The 27,160-nt window shown below is 37.4% G+C and overlaps 1 protein-coding gene across 3 annotated transcripts in view; it reads right to left on the bottom strand.

The window, feature by feature from the left end:
* The window catches only part of UBE4B (ubiquitination factor E4B), a 167,722-nt gene that overhangs the window by 61,325 nt on the left and 79,237 nt on the right, over nt 1-27,160 (bottom strand). For all 3 annotated transcript variants that reach the window (XM_068112397.2, XM_068112398.2, XM_068112396.2), the window contains 7 exons: nt 10,591-10,689; nt 10,354-10,467; nt 7,203-7,401; nt 4,115-4,253; nt 2,237-2,336; nt 1,902-2,029; nt 652-750 (listed from right to left, as the gene is read on the bottom strand). In XM_068112397.2, the coding sequence (XP_067968498.2) occupies nt 652-750; nt 1,902-2,029; nt 2,237-2,336; nt 4,115-4,253; nt 7,203-7,401; nt 10,354-10,467; nt 10,591-10,689 (878 nt within the window). The remainder of the gene's footprint in view (nt 1-651; nt 751-1,901; nt 2,030-2,236; nt 2,337-4,114; nt 4,254-7,202; nt 7,402-10,353; nt 10,468-10,590; nt 10,690-27,160) is intronic.

The raw sequence follows: 27,160 nt of genomic DNA, 5'->3' as shown, positions 1-27,160 counted from the left end.
ACGGGATTATTCATTTCATCGAATATGACTCAATACGACGCAATCTCAACTCGTCTGAACTCCGGACCTCCACTGAACTCGTCTCTGATCGCACCCGAACTCAGCTCATAACTCTCATCTCATCTGAGGTGGGGGGGCTCTGAGCAGGGTTATATGGCCCCGCCCCAGCCCGACTCGAATGTTCCAAACCCCGCCTTTTGCCGCAGTGGTAAGTCACTCCCCTCGAGCCCTGATTGGCGCCTCGCGCTTACCGATGGCTCCTCCTCCGCCTTCCTTCGGCCTTGGTCGACTTGTTCAGGCCTGCCGCGTGGTATTTCGGTGCCAATGCCAACCAAAAGCGCCATAAGGACACCTAATTTTCATTATCCTACTCAGCGCAAAACTAACACAGGAAAGGTCTACGCTTACATTTACTAAGAAATAACTGAGCTTAAGCGAAGCTGCATGTTGCAGTGTAACTAACTAGGAGGGGAAATTAACCTTTATTACAAAACCGCAACAATCCACACCACACCACACACCCACACCACACACCACACACCACACACACACACACACACACACACCCACAGTGTTAATCCACCTAATTTGATGTAGCAGTGAGGCACCGTTGTGACCCAATGTGCATTGCTGTTATTCAAGGGTACTTACTGAATAACAAACAGGAGAAATTCTGCCACATCCTCTATGTAAAACTCTGGCATGGCAGCAAACACTTTGGGGATCTCAGATTTCAATGGTAAAATGGGCCTGGAGGTAGAGAAATAAATTAAACAATAAATAATCCATACAAAAACAATAGGGTACCCTCCGGTACCCTAATTAAATAAGAGTGGCAGAAAGGACGAATCAATGTCCACAAAACGACCAGCTAGCTCACACATTTTACAGCTAGCAAATTGCATGTTTATGAAGTGGATGTTCACAATCGCCACAATTTCCTCCATGCAAGTTAGCAATTTTTTGTCGTTAAATTTCAAAGCCAATAATTACTTTTTTGGAATCAAGAAAAATAATTGAGTATGCTACCAGCCACAAAGGATGAAGTGAAATCTGGCATTCTGGGCATTACTCCTTCATTAGACCCTCTTTTGCTCTGCCTGAGGGTTAAAAGGCCACAGACACAGAAAATCATGTTTGGTTTAATTAATAGATATTGCTTCACTTAACCGTCCTTTTTTTAAAATAAATATCACTCGATTTGCCCCGACCACCCAAGAAACGGCGATTTGATTGCTCATGTGACTGGCTACGTCATCGAGGGAACTTTTGTTGCTGTTGGTAGTTTTTAGCTGGTAGTGGAGTCCCGCCCCTAAAATCGTGATGTTCATTCATGATGTCACCTGTGTGATGTAATCGAGGGAAAGGTTTCTCAGCACGCAATGATAACTGCCTGACCAAGAATCTTCTGATAGTCAAAATCATTATTAAAAACTACCAGCAACAACAAAAATTCCTTCAATGACGTAGCCAGTCACATGAGGAATCAAATCGCCGTTTTTTGGGTGGCGGGGGCCAATCGAGTGATATTTATTCAAAAAAAAGGACGATTAAGTGTTAAGTGAAGCAATATCTATTAATTAAACCAAACATGATTTTCTGTGTCTGTGGCCCTTTAAGGCCTGCAACTTCAGCTTCTCTTTGCTTCCCACGACAGTTAGCATTCGATAGACGGATTCCATCCATCATTCGAAGATTGTCAGATAATTCAACGCAATTTCCTTCCAGGACCCTGTTGCTGAAGATGCCTCTATATCAAGTTCACAATCTTACACTCAGGCAATATGCAAAATATTGCACCACGCAATATCAGACAAAACTATGACAGACGTGTATAATTTTGCAGCTGAACTGAAATAGACATGCCATTCGTAGCAGTATTCTGCAAGTTAACAGCATACTTGGGGTTAATAGGATCGACGATTGTGAAAAGACGGCAAATGAACCCTCCGTAGAAATGAAGGCAACGGCGAAGGAAAGCTTCATCCAACAGAACTGTATCAGCAGCAGCCTTGGCACGCACTTGCTTCTGCAGATAATAAAAATGGGACTCAAAATAAGATCTCATTAATCAATCGATATTATTAAAATAAGCTGTTATGACATTCCAACCAGAACGAATTTGCATTATTTCTACATTGTATAATTTGTAGAACCTGGAAGGCAACAAAAATGAAGATTGCATCGAAAACTAGGCAAAAATATTAGGCATGATTCAGTAGAACATGTGGCCTACTTTGAGGCGAGCCTTCAGACGTTTGACGAGCTCTTTGTGGCGTGAAGCTGTGAGTGTGTCCTTTAACTCTGCTTCCTTGGGTTTCAACTGCTCCAAGCTCCTGTGCATAATTCACCGGTCGAATAAATCCTTAAGATACTTTATTCTGTGAAGCAGAGCATCCATGGGAAATGTGAAGGGATAAAAATAAATGGATAATTTGAACTCCTTAAACCATTTCTAAAAAGTTTTTTTCTGTTCCAAAAATACAACTACGATGACGATGTAAACACGAATGATTAGAAGTAAAGAAAGAGGAGAGACAGACAGACAACTGAAAATTGCCACAGCTACACATCGTAATGCGTGGCGGAGCGGTAAACAGGCACGAGTTTGAGGCAGACGACATTATGCCCAGACCATACTGACAAAATCATCCTTAACACCTTTTAACACGAGCAATTAACACAAAATAATGTGAATTTGCCAAAAACTTTGTTTTTTTTTGGTATACAAGATCGAGGCTCGTGTAAGAGCCAACATTAATCACAAAAAGACAAACTGACACATAAAACATAAGATAAAGGGAGCTGGAGACAAGATGTGGAGAGAGAGAGGGAAGCACACAAGTACAACATTTGAGAGCAGGGACATCGGGAGATCTGTGGGAGGGAGAGGGCTTGGGGGGCGGGGGAGAGGAGGCACGGGAAAGGGCGGGGGGGAGGTGGGACAGGTATAAAACACATGGACACTGCTAGGACTTCCAGGAAAGAAGTCTGAATTTCAAAAAGTGGATATGGGGTGAATTAACGGGGGGAGAAAAGATCAAGGTTTTTTATTATTATTTTTTATTTACAAGTTTACAAAACCAAACCAAAACTAGAAAGCATCTGAAAATGCAAAGGCCTTTCGTGCCCATTTGCATTCAATCTTCTTCGGTGTGCTAAACATGACGAAAAATGCTTTTAAAATGTTTTTTTTAGGCGACCTTGACTTTTTGACATCAATAGCAATAGGCTTCAATGACCCAATACGCAAACCATACTCAAATTTCACATCAATTGGATGAAAATTGACTATTTTATGCAACCTTGACTGACCTTTGACCTTTTTAATTATTAAAAAAATTAAAAAAACAATCAGCTTCTAGCTTTTGATTGGTGAACCAGTGTGGTGAAATTTCTGATTGATGAAATTTCAGGTCAATTTGATGAAATTGACGATTTTACATGACGGACCTTTTGACCAAATTATTAATTTGTCTTCTCCATATTCTCATAAGAGAGCTTTGCTGAAAATTTGATGACAAAAGCTCAAATGGTGAAAAGTTACGGCTCGGACAGAGCTACACAGACACGCACACATTCTGCAATAGTCTCACATCCCCTTTGGGTCGAGACCAATAAGTAGGAATAGGATTACTGAAAATGATGTTACAAGATGACTAACAGATCAGTGGCATGGGCCACAATAATAAACCAAACACATCATCCTCCTCCCCACTAGGTATCGTGAGAGAGTCCACAGGCTAAGTGCATTTTCTGGACTCACCCAGGAAATGACTAAATTATGGTAAGCGGGTGGGTGGGTGTTACAGGATCTCAAAAGAAAGGGAACTTCCTCTTTTGCTTCGACAAAGGGTTAAGCCCGAAACATCAGCGCTTTGTAATCTTTTACGGCAGATAACTCTAACCATTTTTATCTCCACCACCGAATGTTTTCACCCCTGTTTGTCTGTGTGAGCAGGATATCTCAAAAAGTTATGGGCGGATTCGGATGAAACTTGGTGGATGAGTTGTGTAGGTGACAGGAACAAGCCATGACGTATGTGTATCATGTAAAGTTACACTTTCGACCAAGTAAAACAAGAGACAAATTGCATATCTCTTGTCAACCTACCTGTTGAGGTCACGAATTTCACGCAAACGACGCGTGTAGCGCCTGCATGCAGGTAAAACCGACAGATGGTGACAATGCAGGGTGAGGAAGAAGCACTTGGTAGGAAACTTCACTTCTGCATATTTCCCTGCCTCAGAACCTGCAGGACATTTGGAGTTTGTACCCACTTACAGGGCTGCAGCATGAGGTTCCTCCTGATCTCATAGGAAGGAAACATTAAACCATCATACAAGTCAATCTGACACTGCCAAATGGGATGGACAGTCAGGAGCAAAAGACATGCATCTTGGAAACGAATTAAGCCAAAATAGACTATGTCAAGCCAGATATATCAAACAGAACAAAGCACAACAATCAGCAAAGTTCTGATTTTATCCTTGCCAGAATTTCTCCAGCACAATAGGAGCAAATAAAAAAAGTAAAAGCTAACATTGTAAAATATGAGGGGTGGTAAAGAAGTTTTGCAAACTGAGTACATAATGAAAAGGCAGAACCATAAATCACGTTTCATTTTTTTATATAGTCTCCCTTGACACTTACTCCACTTGTCCCTCAAAATCAATGCCAGTCTTGTAGAAATCTTCTGACTGCTCCTCAAGCCATGGCCCAGTAGCCTCCTTCAGCTCTTCATCCTGAAAACGGTGCCCTCATAGGTGGAATTTCAGGTTTCGAAACAGAAAATAGTCGCTTGGGACAAGATCTTGACTACATGGAGGGTGCTAAAGTTGCTCAAAACCACGTGTGTGACTAGACATCTGTGCAACATGGGATTCGTGGACACATATCGTCAGGGAGCAGGAGCACACCTCAAATCAACATTCCTCATCATTTATCATGGATAACGTGTTGTTTTTGCATTAGGCCATCATAATAGTATTGGGTTTGTTTTTTTCATGACCGGTAGTCAACCAGCAGAATCCCTTTGGCATCCCAGAAAACAGAGGCTGTGATCTTACCGGCAGAGGATTGAGTTCTGAACTTTTTGTTGGTTGGATAAATTTTTGTGCTTCACCTGCATTGATTCCATCTTTGACTCGGGGACCCAGTGATGAAACCAGGTCTCATCTCCTGTCACCAGTTGGGAAATATGTTTGACTGAATTTGCTTCATACAGGTCAAGGAGCTCACTACTTGAGGCCATCCTCTGGTGTCAATCCTGACGGCTGAGATATTGAGGAACCCAACCTGTAGAGACCTGGGGCATGTCTACATGTTCGTGAATACTGGTCACAACACTTACATGTGAAATGCCAAACTCAGGGCTTATTTATGCGACCCTGATATGCAGGTCTTCCATTACAGTTTCCTCATCAATAGCATCTGGAAGCCATTCTGACCGGGGCTCATCCTCAAGGCTCTCATTCATTCCCATGCTTGAACTCCTTGGTCCATGGTATGGTAGCATATGAAGGGGCTTCTGTGCCATACACTCCCACCATGCATCAATTACTTTCTGGTGCTGTGGAACCTTCTGTGGTGAAGGATTTATGACACTCCGTTTCTCAATTTGTTGAAAATCTAATTTTCTCAGCCACCATACTTTCAACTCTCACTGAAACAATAAATGGAATCACATCTTACTATAATTCACCAAATGTCCGTCCGTCCGTCCTAAGGTACCACAAAAACGGCTGAACCAATCGCAGCGATATTTTGGGTGGGTAATCCTGGGATCTCCTGGAGTAGAATAGGCTATATTGTTTTTCCAATTTCAGCTTTGGCCTCCAGCATTTTCAGGTTTGGACTCGCACATAACGTTATTTTCCCGGGTACCGCAAAAACGGCTGCACCGATCGCTGCACAGCTGCACTGATCGGCTGCACCGATCGGACTCAGTGACCTCGGACAAAGACCTTTTATAAGGACATGGGTTGAATCCCTGCTTGAGAGAATGCCATCCCCCTCCCGGCCATCACGGTCGTCTCTCCAATTCACAATCCTACGAGATATGCGGAAAGGACAACCCAAAACCAATTATCTTCTTTTTGATTCATGTATAAAAATCATTAAAAGTAAATAATGACCTCAGCCAAAGTTCAAACGACGTGGGTTTAATCTCTACATGAGATAATTCCACATAGCTATTTGGGCGGTGTATAAGCTAACAGATCGCTGTCTCCATCGATCTTGCCAAGGCCGTAACACCTATCGGCTCAAAATCCTTTTAACTGTTGACTTGGTAGTTTTTTACAATGAAGGAAACATTAACAATGTTGTTAAAAGTTTATTTTGTGATTAATTTGTGATTGGAGTTATGTTGTTTGGAATGAAAAAAAGAGATATCGAGTTCAAGTGAATGACGACATGCCGTGATGGTTTCTACTTTCTGAACGTGAACTTTGCGGATCACCAGATGCAGATTCGCCATGGACCCATGATCGATGTTTCTATACGTGAACGATGTTTCTATACGTGAACGATGTTTCTATACATGAACGTACTTGTTTGTTTGCGAACGGGTACGTTTTTCATGGGAGTCCTTCACGAACTTGCTGTCCATGTCTGACGTGCGACTGAAGGTGCTACAGGAATGTGGAATTTATTGGTTTCATGCTTTAGCATTCGCCATATCTGCATTGCCTGTTTGCTTCTGGCCTCCCACCCGTGCGTAGCACAGGTATCTCACTAGTTAGTAAAATTAACTGTTGTCGTTCCGTATGCAGCCCGTGGCTGCTGGTTGAATCATCTTTCTGGAACGACAGCTGTTCCACTGATGCATTGCCCCTGTTACTGGTATGCATTTTGCCAAAATCGAAAGGATGATGGGCTGACTCAACCCACCTGGTGTTAATTAAACAACTCAACAGGGGCTCAAACTCAAGACCCTAAGATCTCAAGCCAGCCACCTTACGGCTAAGACAACACCAGGCTAAATGAACAAACAAATACACAAGCATTCTACTTTGTTACCAAAAAAGTGGAACCCTGGCTATATTGCTTTACCCCTAAATTGCAAAACTTCTTGACCACCCCTCATAGATTGGGAACCAAGGAATATTTAGAATGAAACTCTCAAAATAAGGTGTGGTTCTGGGAATAATCAATGTCAAGCCTCCTCTCAAATTCTGTCTCTGCCAGATGCACTCACGCAGCTGTTCAATCCAAGATGAGTACTCCTCAAGTGAGGCACGTAGACGAGTTTCGTCAAGCGGGATGGCCAGGCGGCAGTGCGGGTGGAACAGGTACATGAGGTCAACAGTCTCCGGCTTTATCTTGGTGCTCAGTTGCTGTAGTACCCACAAAAAGTTGAGCATAAAGGCATCGGTTGCAACCAGTCTGTCGTCAGACTGCAGAAAGAGGGGAGTTATGCAAAAAAACTGTTAATGTTTGGAGATGGAAATAAGGAATTTACAACCAGTATAAATACAATTACAAAAAAAACATATTCAAAAAGTCAAACAATATTTGCATTATCCAGTGAAGTACAGACCATGGAGGTGAATAAGTAGCAAGCAAAGCTGTAAAGGTAGCAGCTCAGGTCAGCTTCAGATTCACTCCAACAGAAAAAATGGAATCATGATTAATCCCAACAAAACTGCTCAAGGTAAGATTTAATAAAAACATGTTTCCTCCTGGAACCATATCAAAACTAGAACACTCGGTAGAGAGCATACCTCTGCCAAGCTGAACATTTTACGTTTTGTATCCCACGGATCTGGATCTGGACCTGACTGAAAATAGAATTGGCTTGTTCTTGTCGCCGAACCAACTCATCCTCAGAGTTTTGTCAAAAGTCATCCACAACTTTTTGAAATATGTAATACATCATTTTTGGCCCGGTTACTCAATGGTGAAAAATCACTTGAAGAATTAAAAAAAAATAGTCGTATCCGTATCCAGATTCACATCTTCACCAAAATCAAATCTATTCGTCTTTGTCACACACCCAACCAGTCCACCAAGTTTCATCCGAATCCGTCCATAACTGTTTGAGATATCCTACGACATATCGGTTTTAGCCCCATCACTCAATGGTGAAGAATCACTTAAAAATTCTCTGATCCGAATTTTCACCAAAATTTAATCATTTCTTCCTTGTCACATACCCATCCTGTTCAACAAATTTCGTCCAAATCCATCCACAACCTTTTGAGATATCCTGTTCACAAACAGGCAAATATACAGACGAACAGACAGACAAGGGTGAGAACATAACCTCCATCCACCTTTGGTGGCGGAGATAAAGATTGAAAAGTTAGATGGTTTTGATCATAACAGTTTATGACTAATGTAGGTTCGGGGGGGAATAAAAAATAAAAAAATACTTCTTTTGAGGAAAAGTGTAAAGAGGGACAGAGACTTCCAGCTGGGTGAGCCAAGCTTGGACCCCATCCCCTTGGAAGAGTCCATGGAAGAGGCTCAGAGACAGAATTTTGGTTTTTGGAAATGAAATTAAAACTTCACAGAAGTATTTTGTCTCCCCAGCGAAGCATGCCTTATTCTTTACTTGTTAAAAGCATGCACAATTATTCTTATTACTTCCACCACAAAAGGTGGATGGGGGTTACGTTTTCACCCGTCTGTTTATCTGTCTGAGCAAGATATCTCAAAACGTTTTGGATGGATTCAGACAAAGCTTGGTGGTGAGGTTGAGTGTGCAACAACGACGAATTGATTTGATTCAAAGGAGGAACTTTGGCATCTCATAAAAATGTCTGAGTCTGTTCTGTGTTCAAGGTCCTCCACAAGCTGTGGCTATATGCAATAAATAACCCAAAGTGAGCTGATTATCATCTCGAGGTTGAAGTTCAGACCTCTGCTGATTTTGGGACGCTTCTCCCATCTATGCAATCACATTCCAGAGGCTGTTGTCTTGCTCTTCCCTCCAGGACTTCAAAAAAGCAGTGCTCCGCCATCTTCTATCATCCGCAATTCTGATGCATGTTCCTTATTACCGCCATGTACCAAATTGTTTCAGTGTTTCCTCCTACTCCTTTGTTGTTCGTTCATTCATTTATTTCTTCATTCATTCCATTAATGCTCAGACCACTGTCAGTTCTGCCATGCTCTTCCATAAGGCTCACTCTGGCTAAGAAAATAAATAAATAAACAAGAAAGATGTCGTTAAGAGCATGATACTTGCGAAATCCGTAAAACAAATTTGACCTTAAAAATAATTGGTGGTTGAATTAAATGACCAAATATGCAAATCCTCTTCAAATTTAGAGCCAATCAGATGAAAATTGACGATTTTAGAAATTCAGCCGATGTTGACCTTTTGACACAAAGAGATTCACTTACCATGGCAGTGTTATTCATGTCTCCGCATGTTGGGAGCCAGAGGTTGATAGACGTCTGGGTCAGGCCTGGGGAGTCATGGATTCACTGGATCATGGGGCGTGGCGCTGTCGGTATCTATGCAGGAGGATGAAAGTCAGAGTCTTTAAGTCCTTGGTGCTTCCAGTCTTGCTCTACGGATGCGAGACTTGGACCCTCACCAACGGCCAGAGAATGAGACTTAACTCCTTCGGAATAAAGTCTCTTTGGAGAATCCTTGGCTACCGCTGGTTGGACCTTGTGTCCAACGAGCAGTTGCTGAGAGACTCAGATGAGATTTGTTATCTCTATGGTCCGTGAGCGTCAGCTGCAGCTGTATGGACATGTGGCTCGTTTTCCGTACGTTGATCCAGCTCACCAGATACTCTCAGCAAGGGAGCCTCGTGAGTGGGGGAGGCCAATGGGCCATCCTGTGCCTCGTGGTTGCAGCAGGTTGATCAGCATCTCAAGGAGATAGGGATGAGCCAGGCATCAGCCTGGGGTATGACCAGACGGAGGTCCCTGGAGTACCATCGGAAAGTGGATGCAGCGAAGGGAAAGTGGGTGCAGCGACGGGAAAGTGGATGCAGCGACGCGCTGCTCTGGTGCATGCTCCCATACCTGACCTGGCCTTTTGACCTTTCGACCTCAATAATAATTGGTGGTTTAATTCAAAGGGCAAATATGCAAATCCTCTTCAAATTTCAAGTCAATCGGATGAAAATTGATGATTTTATAAATTGCACAAAATTGTTGACCTTTGGCATATGTTGACCTTTTGACCTCAAAATCAATAAGCATTTTTGCTTATGACCAACTCTACCATTTCGTGAAGTTTCGTGAAGATCGGTTTAAAACTGTAACCTGTAGACAATTGACAGACAGACGCTGTCCAGAAACAAACACACCAGAATAACGCGCATGACCAACCAATATACTTGAAAGATCTTAGATTTTCGCAAATAATAAATAAAAGGTCTCACCTGCAGTTGTGCTTTCTTAATGTTGCGGTTGATTATAGCAGCCATATAATCGAGTGCTGCTTCACGCGTCGCACCGTTTACCAGCATACAATGCAGGATTTTAAATTGTTCTGTCTGCACAAATAACAAAAACAACAACCCCTCAAAAAGTCCAATCCATTATTGTCCCGGTAAATGCAAATTCATCAGATTTTTGTCATCGCCAGCCACTCGTAAATCAAAAACCTCATTTCTTACCCGTGCAATCTCCAACTGGTGCTGCAAGGGTTGGCCTGTAAGCCGAGTATTTTCCAACACCAATGAAGTGCTTGAAAAATACTTCTCGGCAACTTGCACCTGCACACCATGCATGTCCAGAGACTCAAAAATTAACAAGATAATGTACGAGAGAAAGAATATAGAGAAGAAAACATGGGAGAAAGGCAGTATAAAAGAACAAAAACCAACCATTTGTGCATTCTTTAGATGGACTATTATGTGATACACACACGCGCGCGCACACGCACACACACACACAAACACACACAAAAAAAATTCCAAAAACGTGCAAATGGAAGACGTCACACAAGAAACCGAAACGAGTACAGCCCCAACAATTGCAAAAAACAGGAAATAAATATCAACAGATATACGTCGACAACTGGGAAAATGATAAAAGAGCAGGAAGGTAAGAAAAAAAAGAAACAAGTACAGATACATTTAAAGTACACCGCCCCCATGCCAAATAATTAAATATCCTACAGCGCGGCATTGCCGGGGCGCCTCTGGCGCCCGGCAATACCGCAATGCAGCTCATAGAGGCTGCATTGGGAGGGAGAGGTGTACACTAATTGATAGATTAATTGTATAATTAAAATCAATAAAAGATTATCACAAAATATTTTCTTAATCAATTGGCTAATAGCATAACTAAACCTGCTAGTGCTTCATCCGAAGATGTATCTTTTAGAAATTTAATTAAATAAGTCATGAATAAAAAATTAAATAATTAATCGATTAAATGATTAATCAATAAATCAAAAATATCCTTGATAGCCACATCACTTGGTCACTGTCATGTCCAAATATTAGCTTCCCAGCTCAAAAGGTGCCTGAGATATTGGCCAAATGAGAAAGAAAATAAATAAATGATTAATAATGAAAACAAATAAATAATAATCATAAAAAAATAAATTATTAATCAATTCGGTCAGAGAACACATGAACCACCACCATTTCATCAGAATCTGTAAATTTAAAAAAAAAAATTTTTTTGTCATTAATCGAATAATTAAATAGTTAATCGATTAATTGATTAATTGATTAATTAATAAATCAAAAATAGCCTTTGCAGCCAAATCACCTTGTCATTGGCATGTCCAAATATCAGCTTCCTAACTCAAAAGGTGCCTGAGTTAATAGTCAGAAGAGAAAGGAAATTTGATTAAGTAAATAAGTACTTAATTAATCGCTAATAATTAAATAACTCCTCAATTAATTGATTATTCAAAAAAAAAATACCGTTTTTGACAAAGTACTTGCTCACTACTGTGCCGAAATTTCAGCTTCAGAGCTCAAAGGATGGCTGAGATATCGCCCGGACAAACAAACAAGAAAACAAACAAGTACACATACATTCAAAGTACACCGCCCCATGCCAAATAATTAAATATGCTGTAGCGCGGCATTGCCGGGGCGCCTCTGGCGCCCGGCAATACCGCAGTGCAGCTCATTGAGGCTGCATTGGGAGGGAGAGGTGTACACTAATTGATTGATTAATTGTATAATTAAAATCAATAAAAGATTATCACAAAATATTTTCATAATCAATTGGCTAATCGCATAACTAAACCACTAGTGCTTCATCCGAAGATGTATCTTTTAGAAATTTTATTAAATAAGTCATTTAGAAAAAATTAAATAATTAATTGATTACTCAATAAATAATTAATCGATTAATCAATAAATAATTAATCGATTAAATGATTAATCAATAAATCAAAAATATCCTTGATAGCCACATCACTTGGTCACTCATGTCCAAATATTAGCTTCCCAGCTCAAAACGTGCCTGAGATATTGGCCAAATGAGAAAGAAAATAAATAAATGATTAATAATGAAAATAAATAAATAATAATCATAAAAAAATTAAATTATTAATCAATTTGGTCAGAGAACACATAAACTACCACTATTTCATCAGAATCTGTAACTTTAAAAAAAAAAATTTTTTTGTCATTAATCGAATAATTAAATAATTAATCGATTAATTGATTAATTAATAAATCAAAAATATCCTTTGCAGCCAAATCACCTGGTCATTGGCATGTCCAAATATCAGCTTCCTAACTCAAAAGGTGCCTGAGTTAATAATGGTCAGAAGAGAAATGAAATTTAATTAATTAAATAAGTACTTAATTAAACTCTAATAATTAAATAACTCCTCAATTAATTGATTATTCAAAAAACAAAAAATACCGTATTTGACAAAGGACTTGCTCACTACTGTGCCGAAATTTCAGCTTCCTAGCTCAAAGGATGGCTGAGATATCGTCCGGACAACCAAGAAAACAAACAAACAAGAAACCAGAGTGAAAACTGAGTACTCTCTTTCAGCGTGCGTCACTGCCGAGCCCCCTTTGGTGCCCGGCAATGACGATTTGCAATGCCTGGAGATGGCATAGGAAAGGAGCGGTGTACAACAAGTACACATACATTCAAAGTACACCGCCCCCATGCCAAATAATTAAATATCCTACAGCGCGGCATTGCCGGGGCGCCTCTGGCGCCCGGCAATACCGCAGTGCACCTCAGAGAGCCTGCATTGGGAGGGAGAGGTGTACGCTAATTGATTGATTAATTGTATAATTAAAATCAATAAAAGATTATCACAAAATATTTTCTTAATCAATTGGCTAATAGCATAACTAAACACAAGTGCTTCATCCGAAGATGTATCTTTTAGGAATTTAATTAAATAAGTCATTAATAAAAAATTAAATAATTAATTGATTAATCAATAATTAATCAATTAACCAATAAATAATTAATCGATTAAATGATTAATCAATAAATCAAAAATATCCTTGAGAGCCACATCACTTGGTCACTGTCATGTCCAAATATTAGCTTCCCAGCTCAAAAGGTGCCTGAGATATTGGCCCAATGAGAAAGAAAATAAATAAATGATTAATAATGAAAATAAATAAATAATAATCATAAAAAATTAAATTATTAATCAATTCGGTCAGAGAACACATGAACCACCACCATTTCATCGGAATCTGTAACTTAAAAAAAAAAAAATTTTTTAGTCATTAATCGAATAATTAGATAATTAATCGATTAATTGATTAATTAATAAACCAAAAATAGCCTTTGCAGCCAAATCACCTGGTTATTGGCATGTCCAAATATCAGCTTCCTAACTCAAAAGATGCCTGAGTTAATGGTCAGAAGAGAAAGGAAATTTGATTAATTAAATAAGTACTTAATTAATCGCTAATAATTAAATAACTCCTCAATTAATTGATTAATCAAAAAACAAAAAATACGGTTTTTGACAAAGGACTTGCTCACTATTGTGCCGAAATTTCAGCTTCCTAGCTCAAAGGATGGCTGAGATATCGTCCGGACAAACAAACAAGAAAGCAAGAAAACAAACAAGAAAGAAAACAAGTACACATACATTCAAAGTACACCGCCCCATGCCAAATAATTAAATATGCTGCAGCGCGGCATTGCCGGGGCGCCTCCGGCGCCCGGCAATACCGCAGTGCAGCTCATTGAGGCTGCATTGGGAGGGAGAGGTGTACACTAATTGATTGATTAATTGTATAATTAAAATCAATAAAAGATTATCACAAAATATTTTCATAATCAATTGGCTAATCGCATAACTAAACCAGTAGTGCTTCATCCGAAGATGTATCTTTTAGAAATTTAATTAAATAAGTAATTTATAAAAAATTAAATAATTAATTGATTACTCAATAAATAATTAATCGATTAATCAATAAATACTTAATAGATGAAATGATTAATCAATAAATCAAAAATATCCTTGATAGCCACATCACTTGGTCACTCATGTCCAAATATTAGCTTCCCAGCTCAAAAGGTGCCTGAGATATTGGCCAAATGAGAAAGAAAATAAATAAATGATTAATAATGAAAATAAATAAATAATAATCATAAAAAAATTAAATTATTAATCAATTTGGTCAGAGAACACATAAACTACCACTATTTCATCAGAATCTGTAACTTAAAAAAAAAAATTTTTTTTGTCATTAATCGAATAATTAAATAATTAATCGATTAATTGATTAATTAATAAATCAAAAATATCCTTTGCAGCCAAATCACCTGGTCATTGGCATGTCCAAATATCAGCTTCCTAACTCAAAAGGTGCCTGAGTTAATAATGGTCAGAAGATAAATGAAATTTAATTAATTAAATAAGTACTTAATTAAACGCTAATAATTAAATAACTCCTCAATTAATTGATTATTCAAAAAACAAAAAATACCGTATTTGACAAAGGACTTGCTCACTACTGTGCCGAAATTTCAGCTTCCTAGCTCAAAGGATGGCTGAGATATCGCCCGGACAACCAAGAAAACAAACAAACAAGAAACCAGAGTGAAAACTGAGTACTCTCTTTCAGCGTGCGTCACTGCCGAGCCCCCTTTGGTGCCCGGCAATGACGATTTGCAATGCCTGGAGATGGCATAGGAAAGGAGCGGTGTACAACAAGAAAGAAAACAAACAAACAGAGTGAAAACTGAGTACTCCCTTTCAGCGTGCGTCACTGCCGAGCCCCCTTCGGTGCCCAGCAATGACGATTTGCAATGCCTGGAGATGGCACAGGAAAGGTGCGGTGTACAACAAGTACACATACATTAAAAGTACACCGCCCCCATGCCAAATAATTAAATATCCTCCAGCGCGGCATTGCCGGGGCGCCTACAGCGCCCGGCAATACCGCAGTGCAGCTCATAGAGGCTGCATTGGGAGTGAGAGGTGTAAACTAATTGATTGATTAATTGTATAATTAAAATCAATAAAACAATATCACAAAATATTTTCTTAATCAATTGGCTAATCACATAACAAAACCACTCGTGCTTCATCCGAAGATGTATCTTATAGAAATTTAATCAAATGTCATTAATAAAAAATTAAATAATAAATTGATTAATCAATAAGTAATTCATCAATTAATCGATTAATCAATAAATCAAAAATATCCTTGATAGCCACATCACTTGGTCACTGTCATGTCCAAATATTAGCTTCCCAGCTCAAAAGGTCAGAGACCGAGGACTTGCCGGAATTTACTTTATCGGCCATTGAGGACAAATATGGCGGTCGAACCACGTGACCGATGACGTCGTCATTAACATATTTTATTCCCCATGGAGAGTTCTTTGCAATGAGCCATGTCTCAATTTTTTCTATTCAGCACTTTTGGAGATATGGAGGTGCTAAGTTTTTCGGTTTTTCCAAGATGGGGGCCGAACCGCGTGACCTATGACGTCATCATTGACATATTTTATTCCACATGGAGAGTTCTTTACATTGAGCCATGTCTCAATTTTTTCTGTTCAGTACTTTCGGAGATATGGAGGTGCAAAGTTTTTTGTTTTTTCCAAGATGGCGGCCGAACCACGTGACCGATGACATCATCAATTGGGTACAGTCTATTCCTGGGCAAGACCAATATGTTTGGAAAGTTTGGCGATTCTACGTGCAACGGTGTAGACGCAGTGCTGCAAACAGACAGACACAGACAAACAGACAGACAAACAGACAGACAAACAGACAGACAGACAAACAGATGAAAAATCGGTCAGAGACCGAGGACTTGCCGGAATTTACTTTTTTATCGGCCATTTAGGACAAATATGGCGGCCGAACCACGTGACCGATGATGTCATCGTTAACATATTTTATTCCCCATGGAGAGTTCTTTACAATGAGCCATGTCTCAAATTTTTCTATTCAGGACTTTTGGAGATATCGAGGTGCATTTTTTTTTGTTTTTTTCCAAGATGGCGGCCGAACCACGTGACTGATGAGTGATGACGTCATCATCAACATATTTTATTCCCCATGGAGAGTTCTTTACAATAATAATAATAATAACAATACATTTATTTTATATAGCGCTTTTCAAGAAGCCCAAAGGCGCTTTGACAGAGTACAAAAAACAAGTGCAAAAAGACAAAAATCAATAGGTAAATAATCAAAGCAAAAGGAAGGGGAAGGAGAAGAGATAGTCAGGGGTTAAATGCTGTGGGTTAAATGTTAAATGCAGTGTTGAACAGGTGGGTCTTGAGTGATGTTTTGAATGTGGTGAGTAAGGACGAGTCTCTGATGGTGTGAGGTAGTGAGTTCCAGAGGGTGGGAGCAGCATTGGAGAAGGCCCTGTCTCAATTTTATCTATTCAGCACTTTTGGAAATATGGAACTGCTAAGTTTTTCGGTTTTTCCAAGATGGCGGCCGAACCACGTGACCTATGATGTCATCATTAACATATTTTATTCCCCATGGAGTTCTTTACAATGAGCCATGTCTCAATTTTTTCGATTCAGTACTTTCGGAGATATGGAGGTGCAACGTTTTTCGGTTTTTCCAAGATGGCCGCCGAACCACGTGATTGATGTCATCATTTACATATTTTATTCCTCATGGAGAGTTCTTTACAATGAGCCATGTCTCAATTTTTTCTATTCATAACTTTTGGAGATACAGAGGTGATGTTTTTCGGTTTTTCCAAGATGGCGGCCGAACCACGTGAATGATGACGTCATCCTTAACATATTTTATTCCCCATGGAGAGTTCTTTACAATGAGCCATGTCTCAATTTTTTGTATTCAGCACTTTTGGAGATATAGAGGTTCTAAATTTTTCGGTTTTTCCAAGATGGCGGCCGAACCACGTGACCTATGACGTAATCATTTATATATTTTAATCCCCATTGAGAGTTCTTTTCAATGAGCCATGTCTCAATTTTTTCTATTCAGCACTTTTGGAAATATGGAACTGCTAAGTTTTTCGGTTTTTCCAAGATGGCCGCCGAACTACGTGACTGATGACGTCATCATTTACATATTTTATTCCCAATGGAGAGTTCTTTTCAATGAGCCATGTCTCAATTTTTTCTGCTCAGTACTTTCGGAGATATGGAGGTGCAAAGCTTTTCGGTTTTTCCAAGATGGCGGCCGAACCACGTGACGGATGACGTCATCAATTGGGCACAGTCTATTCCAGGTCAAGACCAATATGTGTGCAAAGTTTGGCGATTCTACGTGCAATGGTGTAGACGCAGTGCTGCAAACAGACAGACAGACAGATGAAAAATCGGTCAGAGACCGAGGACTTGCCGGAATGTACTTTTTTATTGGCCATTTAGGACAAATATGGCGGCCGAACCACGTGACCAATGACGTCATTATGAACATATTTGATTCCCCATGGAGAGTTCTTTACAATGAGCCATGTCTCAATTTTTTATATTCAGCACTTTCGGGGATATGGAGGTGCAAAGTTTTTCGTTTTTTCCAAGATGGCATCCTCCCACCCGCAACCTCCGCTCTGCTGGTACCAACCTCCTGACCCCCTCCATCCGGACCAAATTCAGATCCTGGGGGGACAGGCCTTCTCCATCGCTGCTCCCACCCTCTGGAACTCACTACCTCACACCATCAGAGACTCCTCCTCACTCACCACATTCAAAACATCACTAAAGACCCACCTGTTCAACACTGCATTCAACATTCAACCCACAGCATTTAACCCCTGACTATCTCTTCTCCTTCTCCCTCCTTTTGCTTTAAATATTTCCCCATTGATTCTTGTCTTTTTGCAATTGTTGTTTTCATGTATTGTTATGCATTATGTTTTCCACTCTGTCAAAGCGCCTTTGGGCTTCTGGAAAAGCGCTATACAAAATAAATGAATTATTATTATTATTATTATGGCGGCCGAACCACGTGACCGATGACGTCATCATTAACATATTTTATTCCCCATGGAGAGTTCTTTGCAATGAGCCATGTCTCAATTTTTTCGGTTCAGCACTTTCGGAGATATGGAGGTGCAAAGTTTTTCGGTTTTTCCAAGATGGCGGCCGAACCACGTGACCGATGACGTCATCAATTGGGCACAGTCTATTCCCGGGCAAGACCAATACTGGTGCAAAGTTTGGCGATTCTACGTGCAACGGTGTAGACGTAGTGCTGCAAACAAACAGACAGACAGACAAACAGACAAACGAACAGATCAACATACTTGCCGGAATTTTTTCCGGCAAGTAACGAACAGATCAACAAACTTGCCGGAAAGTAATAAATAAATAATAATCATTAAAAAATTAAATTATCAATCAATTCGGTCACAGAACACACAAACCACCACCATTTCATCAGAATCTATAACTGGAATTTTTTTTTTTAGTAATTAATCAAATAATTAAATAATTAATCGATTCATTGATTAATTGATTAATATTGATTAATAATGAACACATGAACCACCACTATTTCATCGGAATCTGTAACTTAAAAAAAAAAAATTTTTTTTAGTCATTAATCGAATAATTACATAATTAATCGATTAATTGATAAATTAATAAATCAAAAATAGCCTTTGCAGCCAAATCACCTGGTCATTGGCATGTCCAAATATCAGCTTCCTAACTCAAAAGGTGCCTGAGTTAATGGTCAGAAGAGAAAGGAAATTTAATTAATTAAATAAGTACTTAATTAATCGCTAATAATTAAATAACTCCTCAATTTATTGATTAATCAAAAAACAAAAAATACTGTTTTTGACAAAGGACTTGCTCACTATTGTGCCGAAATTTCAGCTTCCAAGCTCAAAGGATGGCTGAGATATCGCCCGGACAAACAAACAAGAAAGAAAACAAGTACACATACATTCAAAGTACACCGCCCCCATGCCAAATAATTAAATATCCTACAGCGCGGCATTGCCGGGGCGCCTCAGGCGCCCGGCAATACCGCAGTGCAGCTCGTCGAGGCTGCATTGGAAGGGAGAGGTGTACACTAATTGATTAATTGTGTAATTAAAATCAATAAAAGATTATGACAAAATATTTTCTTAATCAATTGGCTAATCGCATAACTAAACCACTCGTGCTTCATCCGAAGATGTATCTTTTAGAAATTTAATTAAATAAGTCATTAATAAAAAAATAAATAATTAATTGATTAATCAATAAATAATTAATCAATTAATCAATAAATAATTAAGCGATTAAATGATTAATCAATTAATCAAAAATATACTTGATAGCCACATCACTTGGTCACTGTCATGTCCAAATATTAGCTTCCCAGTTCAAAAGGTGCCTGAGATATTGGCCAAATGAGAAAGAAAATAAATAAATGATTAATAATGAAAATAAATAAATAATAATCATGAAAAAATTAAATTATTAATCAATTCGGTCACAGAACACAAAAACCACCACCATTTCATCAGAATCTGTAACTGAATTGTTTTTTTGTTTTTTTTAGTAATTAATCGAATAATTAAATAATTAATCGATTAATTGATTAATTGATTGATCAATAAATCAAAAATATCCTTGATAGCTACATCACTTGGTCACTCATGTCCAAATATTAGCTTCCGAGCTCAAAAGGTGCCTGAGATATTGGCCAAATGAGAAAGAAAATAAATAAATGATTAATAATGAAAATAAATAAATAATAATCATAAAAAATTAAATTATTAATCAATTCGGTCAGAGAACACATGAACCACCACCATTTCATCGGAATCTGTAACTTAAAAAAAAAAAAAAAAAAATTGTCATTAATCGAATAATTAAATAATTAATTGAGTAATTGATTAATTAATTAATTAATTAATCAAAAATATCCTTTGCAGCCAAATCACCTGGTCATTGGCATGTCCAAATATCAGTTTCCTAACTCAAAAGGTGCCTGAGTTAATGGTCAGAAGAGAAAGGAAATTTGATTAATTAAATAAGTACTTAATTAATCGCTAATAATTAAATAACTCCTCAATTAATTGATTATTCAAAAAACAAAAAACAAGTAGACATACATTCAAAGTACACCGCCCCCATGCCAAATAATTCAATATACTACAGCGCGGCATTGCCGGGGCAACCTCTGGCGCCCGGCAATACCGCAGTGGAGCTCATAGAGGCTGCATTGGGAGGGAGAGATGTACATCTAATTGATTGATTAATTGTAAAATTAAAATCAATAAAAGATTATCACTAAATATTTTCATAATCAATTGGCTAATACCATAACAAAACCACTTGTGCTTCATCCGAAGATGTATCTTTTAGAAATTTAATCAAATACGTCATTAATAAAAAGCTAAATAATTAATTGATTAATCAATAAGTAATTCATCGATTAATCAATAAATAATGAATCGATGAAATGATTAATCAATTAATCAAAAATATCCTTGATAGCCACATCACTTGGTCACTGTCATGTCCAAATATTAGCTTCCGAGCTCAAAAGGTGCCTGAGATATTGGCCAAATGAGAAAGAAAATAAATAAATGATTAATAATGAAGATAAATAAATAATAATCATAAAAAAATTAAATTATCAATCAATTCGGTCACAGAACACATAAACCACCACCATTTCATCAGAATCTGTAACTGGGGGAAAAAATTTTTTTTTTAGTAATTAATTGAATAATGAAATAATTAATCGATACATTGATTAATTGATTAATTAATAAATCAAAAATATCCTTGATAGCCACATAACCTGGTCACTCATGTCCAAATATTAGCTTCTGAGCTCAAAAGGTGCCTGAGATATTGGCCAAATGAGAAAGAAGATAAATAAATGATTAATAATGAAAATAAATAAATAATAATCATTAAAAAATTAAATTATTAATCAATTCGGTCAGAGATCATATAAACCACCACCATTTCATCAGAATCTGTAACTTAAAAAAAATAACAAAAATTGTCATTAATCAAATAATTAAATAATTAATCGATTAATTGATTAATTAATAAATCAAAAATAGCCTTTGCAGCCAAATCAACTGGTCATTGGCATGTCCAAATATCAGCTTCCTAACTCAAAAGGTGCTTGAGTTAATGGTCAGAAGAGAAATGAAATTTAATTAATTAAATAAGTACTTAATTAATCGCTAATAATTAAATAACTCCTCAATTTATTGATTATTCAAAAAACAAAAAATACCGTTTTTGAAAAAGGACTTGCTCACTATTGTGCCGAAATTTCGGCTTCCTAGGTCAAAGGATGGCTGAGATATCGCCCGGACAAACAAACAAGAAAGAAAACAAAAAACAAGAAAGAAACCAGAGTGAAAACTGAGTACTCTCTCTTTCAGCGTGCGTCACTGCCGAGCCCCCTTTGGTGCCCGGCAATGACGATTTGCAATGCCTGGAGATGGCATAGGAAAGGAGCGGTGTACAACAAGAAAGAAAATAAATAATAATCATAAAAAAATTAAATTATTAATCAATTTGGTCAGAGAACACAAACTACCACTATTTCATCAGAATCTGTAAATTTAAAAAAAAAATTTTTTTGGTCATTAATCGAGTTAAATAATTAATCGATTAATTGATTAATTAATAAATCAAAAATATCCTTTGCAGCCAAATCACCTGGTCATTGGCATGTCCAAATATCAGCTTCCTAACTCAAACGGTGCCTGAGTTAATGGTCAGAAGAGAAAGGAAATTTGATTAATTAAATAAGTACTTAATTAATCGCTAATAATTAAATAACTCCTCAATTTATTGATTAATCAAAAAAAAAAAATACCGTTTTTGACAAAGGACTTGCTCACTATTGTGCCGAAATTTCAGCTTCCTAGCTTAAAGGATGGCTGAGATATCGTCCGGACAAACAAGCAAGAAAGCAAGAAAGAAAACAAGAAAGAAACCAGAGTGAAAACTGAGTACTCTTTCAGCGTGCGTCACTGCCGAGCCCCCTTTGGTGCCCGGCAATGACGATTTGCAATGCCTGGAGATGGCATAGGAAAGGAGCGGTGGACAACAAACAACCAGAGTGAAAACTGAGTACTCTCTTTCAGCGTGCGTCACTGCCGAGCCCCCTTTGGTGCCCGGCAATGACGATTTGCAATGCCTGGAGATGGCATAGGAAAGGAGCGGTGTACAACAAGTACACATACATTCAAAGTACACCGCCCCATGCCAAATAATTAAATATGCTGCAGCGCGGCATTGCCGGGGCGCCTCCGGCGCCCGGCAATACCGCAGTGCAGCTCATTGAGGCTGCGTTGGGAGGGAGAGGTGCACACTAATTGATTGATTAATTGTATAATTAAAATCAATAAAAGATTATCACAAAATATTTTCATAATCAATTGGCTGATCGCAGAACTAAACCACTCGTGCTTCATCTAAAGATGTATCTTTTAGAAATTTAATTAAATAAGTCATTTATAAAAAATTAAATAATTAATTGATTACTCAATAAATAATTAATCGATTAATCAATAAATAATTAATAGATGAAATGATTAATCAATAAATCAAAAATATCCTTGATAGCCACATCACTTGGTCACTCATGTCCAAATATTAGCTTCCCAGCTCAAAAGGTGCCTGAGATATTGGCCAAATGAGAAAGAAAATAAATAAATGATTAATAATGAAAATAAATAAATAATAATCATAAAAAAATTAAATTATTAATCAATTTGGTCAGAGAACACATAAACTACCACTATTTCATCAGAATCTGTAACTTAAAAAAAAAAATTTTTTTTGTCATTAATCGAATAATTAAATAATTCATCGATTTATTTATTAATTAATAAATCAAAAATATCATTTGCAGCCAAATCACCTGGTCATAGGCATATCCAAATATCAGCTTCCTAACTCAAAAGGTGCCTGAGTTAATGGTCAGAAGAGAAAGGAAATTTGATTAATTAAATAAGTACTTAATTAATCGCTAATAATTAAATAACTCCTCAATTTATTGATTAATCAAATAAAATATATACCGTTTTTGAGAAAGGACTTGCTCACTACTGTGCCGAAATTTCAGCTTCCTAGCTCAAAGGATGGCTGAGATATCATCCGGACAAACAAACAAGAAAGCAAGAAAACAAGAAAGCAAGAAAGCAACCAAGAAAACAAACAAACAACCATAGTGAAAACTGAGTACTCTCTTTCAGCGTGCGTCACTGCCGAGCCCCCTTCGGTGCCCGGCAATGACGATTTGCAATGCCTGGAGATGGCATAGGAAAGGAGCGGTGCACAACAGAGTGAAAACTGAGTACTCCCTTTCAGCGTGCGTCACTGCCGAGCCCCCTTCGGTGCCCAGCAATGACGACTTGCAATGCCTGGAGATGGCATGGGAAAGGTGCGGTGTACAACAAGTACACATACATTCAAAGTACACCGCCCCCATGCCAAATAATTAAATATCCTACAGCGCGGCATTACCGGGGCGCCTCCGGCGCCTGGCAATACCGCAGTGCAGCTCATAGAGGCTGCATTGGGAGGGAGAGGTGTCCACTAATTGATTGATTAATTGTATAATTAAAATCAATAAAAGATTATCACAAAATATTTTCTTAATCACTTGGCTAATACCATAACAAAACCACTAGTGCTTCATCCGAAGATGTATCTTATAGAAATTTAATCAAATACGTCATTAATAAATAATTAAATAATTAATTGATTAATCAATAAGTAATTCATCGATTAATCAATTAATAATGAATCGATTAAATGATTAATCAATAAATCAAAATTATCCTTGATAGCCACATCACTTGGTCACTGTCATGTCCAAATATTAGCTTCCCAGCTCAAAAGGTGCCTGTGATATTGGCCAAATGAGAAAGAAAATAAATAAATGATTAATAATGAAAATAAATAAATAATAATCATTAAAAAATTAAATAATCAATCAATTCGGTCACAGAACACATAAACCACCACCATTTCATCAGAATCTGTAACTGGGGGAATTTTTTTTTTTTTAGTAATTAATCGAATAATTAAATAATTAATCGATTCATTGATTAATTGATTAATCAATAAATCAAAAATATCCTTGATAGCCACATCACTTGGTCACTGTCATGTCCAAATATTAGCTTCCCAGCTCAAAAGGTGCCTGAGATATTGGCCAAATGAGAAAGAAAATAAATAAATGATTAATAATGAAAATAACGAAATAATAATCATTAAAAAATTAAATTATTAATCAATTCGGTCACAGAACACATAAACCACCACCATTTCATCAGAATCTGCAACTGAAAAAAAAAAATTTTTTTTTAGTACTTAATCAAATAATTAAATAATTAATCGATTAATTGATTAATTGATCTATCAATAAATCTAAAATATCCTTGATAGCGACATCACTCGGTCACTCATGTCCAAATATTAGCTTCAGAGCTCAAAAAGTGCCTGAGATATTGGCCAAATGAGAAAGAAAATAAATAAATGATTAATAATGAAAATAAATAAATAATAATCATAAAAAATTAAATTATTAATCAATTCGGTCAGAGAACACATAAACCACCACCATTTCATCAGATTCTGTAACTTTAAAAAAAAAATTTTTTTTAGTCATTAATCGAATAATTAAATAATTAATCGATTAATTGATTAATCAAAAATTGCCTTTGCAGCCAAATCACCTTAATGGTCAGAAGAGAAAGGAAATTTAATTAATTGAATAAGTACTTAATTAATCGCTAATAATTAAATAACTCAATTAATTGATTAATCAAAAAACAAAAAATATGGTTTTTGACAAAGGACTTGCTCACTACTGTGCCGAAATTTCAGCTTCCTAGCTCAAAGGATGGCTGAGATATCGTCCGGACAAACAAACAAGAAAGAAAACAAGAAAACAAACAACCAGAGTGAAAACTGAGTACTCCCTTTCAACGCGCGTTACTGCTGAGCCCCCTTCGGTGCCCAGCAATGACGATTTGCAATGCCTGGAGATGGCATAGGAAAGGTGCAGTGTACAATAAATAAATGATTAATAATGAAAATAAATAAATAATAATCATAAAAAAATTAAATTATTAATCAATTCAGTCAGAGAACACATAAACCACTGGTCACCATTTCATCAGAATCTGTAACTTCAAAAAAAAAAAAAAATTGTCATTCATCAAATAATTAATCGATTAATTAATAAATCAAAAATAGCCTTTGCAGCCAAATCACCTGGTCATTGGCATGTCCAAATATCAGCTTCCTAACTCAAAAGGTGCCTGAGTTAATGGTCAGAAGAGAAAGGAAATTTGATTAATTAAATAAGTACTTATTTAATCGCTAATAATTAAATAACTCCTCAATTAATTGATTAATCAAAAAAACAAAAGATACCGTTTTTGATAAAGGTCTTGCTCACTCTTGTGCCGAAATTTCAGCTTCCTAGCTCAAAGGATGGCTGAGATATCGCCCAGACAAACAAACAAGACAACAAGAAAGCAAGAAAGAAAACAAACAAGAAAGAAAACAAGTACACATACATTCAAAGTACACCGCCCCCATGCCAAATAATTAAATATCCTACAGCGCCCGGCAATACCGCAGTGCAGCTCTTAGAGACTGCATTGGGAGGGAGAGGTGTACAATTAATTGATTGATTAATTGTATAATTAAAATCAATAAAAGATTATCACAAAATATTTTCTTAATCAATAAATTGGCTAATAGCATAACTAAACCACTCGTGCTTCATCCGAAGATGTATCTTTTTGAAATTTAATTAAATAAGTCATGAATAAAAAATTAAATAATTAATTGATTAACCAATAATTAATTAATCGATTCATCAATAAATAATTAATCGATTAATTGATTAATCAATAAATCAAAAATATCCTTGATAGCCACATCACTTGGTCACTCATGTCCAAATATTAGCTTCCGAGCTCAAAAGGTGCCTGAGATATTGGCCAAATGAGAAAGAAAAGAAATAAATGATTAATAATGAAAAGAAATAAATAATAATCATTAAAAAATTAATTTATTGATCAATTCGGTCATAGAACACATAAGCCATCACCATTTCATCAGAATCTGTAGGTAGAAAAAAAAAATTGTTTTTGTCTTTAATCGAATAATTAAATAATTAATCGATTAATTGATTAATTAATAAATCAAAAATAGCCTTTGCAGCCAAATCACCTGGTCATTGGCATGTCCAAATATCAGCTTCCTAACTCAAAAGGTGCCTGAGTTAATGGTCAGAAGAGAAAGGAAATTTGATTAATTAAATAAGTACTTAATTAATCACTAATAATTAAATAACTCCTCAATTTATTGATTAATCAAAAAAAAAAAATACCGTTTTTGAAAAAGCACTTTCTCACTATTGTGTCAAAATTTCAGCTTCCTAGCTCAAAGGATGGCTGAGATATCACCCGGACAAACAAAGAAAGAAAACAAACAAGAAAGAAACCAGAGTGAAAACTGAGTACTCTCTTTCAGCGTGCGTCACTGCCGAGCCCCCTTTGGTGCCCGGCAATGATGATTTGCAATGCCTGGAGATGGCATAGGAAAGGAGCGGTGTACAACAACCAGAGTGAAAACTGAGTACTCCCTTTCAGCGTGCGTCACTGCCGAGCCCCCTTCGGTGCCCAGCAATGACGATTTGCAATGCCTGGAGATGGCATAGGAAAGGTGCGGTGTACAACAAACAAGAAAACAAACAACCAGAGTGAAAACTGAGTCCTCCCTTTCAGCGTGCGTCACTGCCGAGCCCCCTTCGGTGCCCAGCAATGACGATTT

Source organism: Myxine glutinosa, chromosome 4 (genome assembly GCF_964187855.1).
Source record: "Myxine glutinosa chromosome 4, kmMyxGlut1.1, whole genome shotgun sequence".
Taxonomy (NCBI): Eukaryota; Metazoa; Chordata; class Myxini; order Myxiniformes; family Myxinidae; genus Myxine; species Myxine glutinosa.
The sequence above is the reverse complement of the archived record's forward strand: the minus strand, read 5'-3'. Positions and strand labels throughout refer to the sequence as shown.